This window comes from Solanum tuberosum, unplaced genomic scaffold, assembly GCF_000226075.1.
Source record: "Solanum tuberosum cultivar DM 1-3 516 R44 unplaced genomic scaffold, SolTub_3.0 scf00035, whole genome shotgun sequence".
NCBI lineage: Eukaryota > Viridiplantae > Streptophyta > Magnoliopsida > Solanales > Solanaceae > Solanum > Solanum tuberosum.
Genome location: NW_006238963.1, coordinates 1137973 through 1144971, shown reverse-complemented (window position 1 = coordinate 1144971; position 6999 = coordinate 1137973). Strand labels below are relative to the sequence as shown.

Sequence of the window (6999 nt, the reverse complement as noted above, 5' to 3'; positions counted from 1 at the left end):
AAGTCTCCCAAAAACCCTCTCTAAACTTGAGAGAAAATATCCCAAAAGTACTATTCTATTCTGGAAATTAAAATAATTGTTCGACTCTTAAAAATTAATAATAAGTTTAGTATTTATAGACTTTAGAAAATAGTGTTGGCGGATCTTTCGGCGAGGTTAGTCGATATCGCCGAATGACTCGGTGACTCGCCCTTCTTCTGTTTCATCATCGTTTCATGCTTGTCTTCAGCATCTTCATGTTCTGGACCATTGGGCGGTATAGTACTGCTTCGCAGAGATATTCAGCGAAGTGCCGACTGCTCGTTTCATCACTTTTTTTATCATTCTCCTTTAGGGCTTCGCGTACTGGAACAAATGGAGGAGTGAATCCCCTCGACGATGCGCCAAGTGTGCTTGGTGATGCTCAGGCTTTAGCTTCTTCGTTCTTTTTAGCTTTTTTGTTCCTTTTTGCGCCTAATTGTCCATGCTTTCAATAAAACTTCAAATACTTGAAACTTAAGAGTTTTAATCAGATATTGAGACAAAATAAGCATTCGAGGACACTATTCTTATCAAAATAAAGCCCTAAATGAGTCCAATATGTGGACTCATCAGTGGACAGGCCTTAGAGAAGACTTATGCTAAACTGTTCACCTTGTTGAATCGGATCTCTCATGGTAATCCAGAGTGGAACGGATGGGGAATGAAACCTGTAGTATAGAAAACTGCAGGTATGCTAGAAGTAGATGTAAAGACTGCTATAACTGCACAAATTTCTGCTATACAGAATATGATGAGTACAAATTTTAGCAACATAGCATTGGGACAACCACCTGCATAGGTAAATGCAGTTCAACAAGCACCGTCTTGGTGTGAGATCTGTGGAGGTAGCGATCACGGTGTAGAGGTATGTGGTGCAAACACAGATTATGTTAATTTTGTAGGGAATTTCCAGAGAGAAGGAGGCCAACAAAACTATGGAAACTCATATAACCCAAGTTGGCGTAACCACCCAAACTTTTCTTGGGGTGGAAATCAGAACCAGAGCCAAGGGCAAAACCATTATAGGCCACAAAGCAATGCCAATGGGTATTAACCACAGACGTAAATGGAGCAACCTATGCAGCAATCCAGAAACATGAGTGTGGAGGAGATGCTGAAAAAGATTATGGCTGATCAAGCCTAGTTAGATATTGATATGAGAAATAATTAGTTAGCTACACAGAATTTGGAGAAGCAATTTGGGCAGTTTGCTAGTGCCCAAAATTCAGGACTGCAAGGAAGTTTGCCTGGAAACACTGACCCAAATCCTAAATAGATGAATGCGGTAAGTACACACAGTGGTTTGTAATTGGAGGAGTTAGCTCCTAAGAAAAGAAAAACTGAAGTTGTAAACAAAGATAGTGAACACAAAGAGAGTGATCTTAAGGAGAATGAATTAGTTGCACCGGAAGAAAGAGTGCAACCAATAGTGAGACCACCTCCTCTATTTCCTTAGAAGATCAAGAAACAAAAGGAGGACGAATGTTTTGGTAAGTTTCTTTCTCTCTTGAAACAAGTTCACATTAACTTGCCATTGGTAGATGTTTTGCAGGGTATACCCAGGTATGTGAAGTATGTGAAAAAGATCGTAGAAAACAAAATGAGGCTGACAGAGTATGAGACTGTGGCACTTACTGAAGAGTGCAGCTCCAAAATTCAGAACAAGCTACCCATTAAACTAATAGATCTGGGTAGTTTTACTGTGCAGATTACTATAGGGTAAAGCATCCATGCTCGAGTGTTATGTGATCTAAGAGCGAGTATAAACTTGATGCCAACTTCTCTGTATAGAAAGCTGGGGTTGGGTAGTCCTAAACCAACTACCATAATTTTGCAGTTAGCAGATAGATCTGTAGCTAGACCTGAGGGTGTTGTGGAAGATTTGTTAGTACAAATGGGATCATCGATTTTCCCAGTAGACTTTGTAGTATTGAATTTTGAGCCTGATCCTGAGATCCCTTTCATCTTAGGATGAACTTTCTTAGCGACTGGTAGGGTAATGATAGATGTAGCAGCTAGGCAGCTTACGATGGGAGCTCATGATAAACTGGAGGTGTTTGATGTATACAAAGCTTTAAAATTTCCAACTGTGTATGAGGAGTTGTCTGCCATAACTGTGATAGATCTTGAGGCAGAAGCTAAATATATTGCAGCTAAGGATCCTCTAGAGCGAGTGTTGGTAGGTGATGACATATATGGGGATGCTGAGGCACATGAAATGGTGTAATTACTTGATGTGTCACTTATGGTTACCTCTGGAGAGCGCTGGGAGCCTCTAAATAGGGTGTTAGGTCCTCCACTTAAACCCTCCATTGATGAAGCACCCAAGATGGAGTTGAAAACACTGCCAGCCCACTTTAGGTATGCATTTTTGGGTGAAGATGAAACTTTACCGGTTATTTTTTCTACAACATTATTTGACGAACAGGTGGAAGCCGCACTACTCATTCTGAAGAGGATGAAAGCAGTTCTGGGGTGGAAAATGTCTGACATCCATGGTATTAGTCCCCACTGTGTATGCACAAAATATACATGGAAGAAGGATACAAGGAAAGTGCACAGCATCAACGAAGACTAAATCCATTGATGAAGGATGTTGTCAAAAAAGAAGTCATCAAGTGGCTGGATGCAAAGATTGTGTACCCAATATCTCACAGTAAATGGGTAAGTCCAGTGTAGTGTGCCCAAGAAGGGCGGAATGGCAGTTGTGACCAATGAGAAAAATGAGTTGATCCCCACAAGAACAGTGACTGGGCGGAGGATATGCATGGACTACAAAAAACTCAATGAAGCCACCAGGAAGGACCACTATCCGGTACCGTTCATTGATCAAATGTTAGACAGGTTGGCTGGCCAAGAGTATTACTGTTTCCTTGATGGTTATTCAGGGTATAATCATATCGTCATTGCACTTAAGGATGAAGAGAAGATGACAGTCACTTCCCATATGGCACATATGCGTTCAAACCCATGCCATTCGGCTTGTGCAATACCCTAGCCACATTTCAGAGATGTATGATGGCAATCTTTCATGATATGGTAGAGGATTTGACACACTTGACACAACCCAATCGAACTATACAGTTAGTGAAAAGGAGATGTTGGCATTGGTGTTCGCATTTGACAAGTTCAGGTCATACTTGGTGGGAACCAAAGTGATAGTCTGCATTGATCATGCGGCCATTCGGTACTTGTTCAACAAGAAGGATGCCAAACCTAGGCTGATTAGGTGGATCCTGCTACTGCAAGAGTTTGACCTCGAAATAAGAGATATGAAGGGAACTGAGAACCAAATAGTTGATCATCTGTCTCGACTAGAGGATTCATCTCATGTGAAAAATGAAGGGCAGATTTATGAAGAGTTTCCTGATGAGCAGTTGCTTTCTTTGGACATCGCTCAGGTGCCTTGGTATGCGAACATTGTGAATTTTCTGGTGAGTGGTTTATTTCCACCTGGGGCATCAACACATCAGAAGCAGAAGTTAAAGTATGATGCACACTTCTATATATGGGATGAGCCCTATTTGTTCAAGAAGGGTCCGGATCAGATGATGAGAAGGTGTATAGCTAAACAGGAGGCGACACAAGTGTTAGAGAGTTGCCACGCGTCACCATATGGTGGACATCATGGAGGCAAAGAACTGCGCATAAGGTATTGCAATCTAGTTTCTTTTGGCCTACCTTATTTAAAGATGCAGCTTTGTTTGTGAAAGGTTGTGATCAGTGTCAGAGGATGGGCACCATTTCAAAGAGGCATGAAATACCATTGAACAACATACTAGAGGTGGAGATCTTTGATGTGTGGGGGATAGACTTCATGGGACCATTCCCATCGTCCCGGGGTAATCAATACATTCTAGTCGATGTAGACTACGTGTCTAAGTGGGTGGAGGCTGTTGCATTGCCAACAAATGATGCCAAAGTGGTTGTCAAGTTCATCCAAAAGCACATCTTCACTAGGTTTGGAATGCCAAGGGTGATAATTAGTGATGGAGGTAAGCACTTTATCAATAACGCAATTCATAGTCTGTTAGCGAAGTATGGGGTGAGGCACAAAGTGGCTACAACATATCATCCCCAAACTAGCCGGCAGGTAGAGGTATTAAACCGGAAGGTCAAGCAGATCCTCCAAAAAACTGTGAATGCCCAAAGAAGAGATTGGGCTGACAAGTTAGATGATGCCTTATGGGCATATCGAACTGCTTACAAGACACCGATAGGGACTTCTCCTTAACGAATGATGTTTGGGAAAGCTTGTCATTTACCAGCTGAGTTAGAGCACAAGGCATATTGGGTGATCAAGAAGCTGAATCTAGATGTTGAGTTAGCAGACAGAAAGAGGATCACACAGCTTCACGAGCTAGAAGAGTTTAGGCTTCACGCCTATGAAAATGCAAAGTTGTATAAAGAGAAGACCAAGAGGTGGCATGACAAGCATATTGTGTCACGCACCTTTGAGCCTAGTCAGTTAGTGTTACTTTTCAATTCTAGATTGAAGTTGTTCCCATGGAAGCTTCAGTCTAAGTGGAGTGGTCCATTTGAGGTGGTAAGGATGACTCAACATGGTGTTGTAGAATTGCGAAACAAGGATAAGAGCTCTACTTTCCTTGTAAATGGTCAACGGGTCAAGCACTACTTCGATAAGGATGTAGATCATGAGCTTGAAGCGCTCACATTGAATGACGAATGAGTCATGAGATGGGTCGTGTTGCGACGTTAAATCAAGCACTACATGGGAGGCAACCCGTGAACCATTGTAATAGTTAGGATTTATTTGTTTTTATTTGGGTATTTTAGTTCTTAGGAATTAGTAAAAAAATTATATATTAAGAAAAAAATACAAAAATATGTGTCGTGCCACGACCAAAACTAAGGCGCTGGATGGGAGGAAACCTATCATGTTTTTTCTCTAATGGGTGTTGAGCTGAAAATGTGCAGGAAGAAGAAGTTTTACCCAAGGAAACTCCGTGCAGGGACCGCGTCGCGAAGGTGAGGCAACATTTTGCCTCGCCATGTCTAATTTGAGGCAGAGAGGTCCGTGTAGGGACCGCGTCGCGGAGAGGGTCCCTAAATTTAGTTTCGACGGGACTTAGTATCTACGTCAAGAAATAGGCTACTCCATGTTAGCCTCGCGTCACAGAGTAAGGGTAAAAAAATTGGCCCCGCGTGGAATTAAATTTCCCGAACCCTCCGTGTAGACCCTGCGTCGCGCCCCAGGTAACTAATTTTTGTTTTTCATTAAATAACCAGGGTTAACCCGGTTCCTTTGTAAATTACCCGACCCCAACCCTTTTAACCCCGATTTCTCCCCCTAATTTACCCATTCTTTCTCCTTTTCACTACATTCACCACGATCTTCTCCTTTCCCTTCACCCCTGTGATTTTTTTCAAGTCGTTTCTTGTCGCGCAACTACACCCTCCTTGCTCTTCTCCATTTTTCAGCAACTCCGCCTCACTAGGTATGCGCTTCTACTTTTACTCTTACAATTTTAGGCGTGTGTAAGTGTGTGTTGCTATATGTTGAGGTTTGCTTTTATTATGGGGGTTTAGGAGTGGATTTTCCACTTGTCATGCTGTGTATGTTGTTGTTGTTTATGGTGTTTTTGAATTCTTGAGTAGATACACTTTGAATCACTTATATGTGGATTGTGGGTTCATCTAAGGATGGTGATTGGTTAACATTATGGGTATCGGTTAAAGTTGGTGAAATTGTTGGGTGTTCTCTGTGGGGTATGCTTGAGTTTTGTGCTATTATGATGGTTGTTTGATTGGGTCTGTGAGCCATAAATTGGATAATGTGGCTAATGGTTATCGTGTGAATTCTTGAGTAGCACTACAAATTGTAAGCCTATAGTGTCTAATTCTTGAGTGGACATTATTGTGGCAATGAATAAGTAAATGGTAAGTGTTGCTAGGTGATATGGATGGGTTCTAGTGTGTATTCAGGGGTCTATATTAGTTGTGTGAAGTCTTGAGTAACACTACCTAATTGTTGCGTGGTTGTAACTGATGTTGTAATGCTTATCCGATTTGCGGAATGTGATGATTAGTTGAGTATATTGTTGGTCATTTTTGGGAAGTCTGAGTACCTCAGATAAGACTGCATTAAATTAAGTGTAGGGTGGTGTGCGCACACCACCCATATTTTTATCAATGTTTTGCAGTCATGTGGGCTAAACTTTGGTATATTTTGCAGGACACCATGTCTAGCTCACAAATACCTGGCAAGGAAGTGGCCACATCAAGCAATAGGAAACGTGTTTTGCTGAAGCTGGTGATGAACTATCTAATCTTGGACCTACATTAAACTGATATCATGCGTGACCGGGTGTGCCTGTTTTATACTTTGATGACTGGCATGGAGCTGAACATCGGAGCCATCATAAAATCTTTGATGCGGAATGGTTCACAAAAGGCACAGGTATGCATTTGGTGGTCTGATTACCAAAGTGTGTCATGTTGCAGGTGTCCCTGAGGAGAATGTAGATTACATGGCACCACTTTATCTAGCACCGGTGGACATCACTCGCACCATGGGGCATAACACTAACTTCGGCCTAACAGTCACCACCGCAGAGTGCCACAGGAGAGATGAGTTGATCATGGCTAGGATGTATGGCCTGGAGATGCTACGACACAAGACTGGTGGCCGGTCATCTACTGATCTAGAAATAGAGTAGGTCAACAGGCGCTATCTTCTTAATGACCATGCTAAATCATTGCTTGGCAATAGTCCTGAGTTTCGGGAGCTGACTGAGAATGATATCCAGACTGATGAAGAGAACCTGCGCACGGGCACGAATGTGGATTCTGATGCAGAGGAGGAGATGGATCCAGCACAGTCTGGTGATGAGGCTGATGGAGGTAATGCCATGGAGGACTGATCAGGGAGTTTTTTTTTCTTTTCACTTTACCTTTCGAACTTTGTTGAGATTTTGAAATGTATTGGAGACAGAGCTATTGTATAAGTGTGGGGTG

General features: G+C 42.2%; 1 protein-coding gene across 1 annotated transcript; it reads left to right on the top strand.

Moving 5' to 3' along the window:
• Positions 1-4261: 4261 nt before the first annotated feature.
• Positions 4262-4711, top strand: LOC107059774 (uncharacterized). The gene has a single exon (XM_015306698.1). The coding sequence runs from the start codon at positions 4262-4264 to the stop codon at positions 4709-4711; it is 450 nt and encodes a 149-aa protein (XP_015162184.1).
• Positions 4712-6999: the final 2288 nt, after the last annotated feature.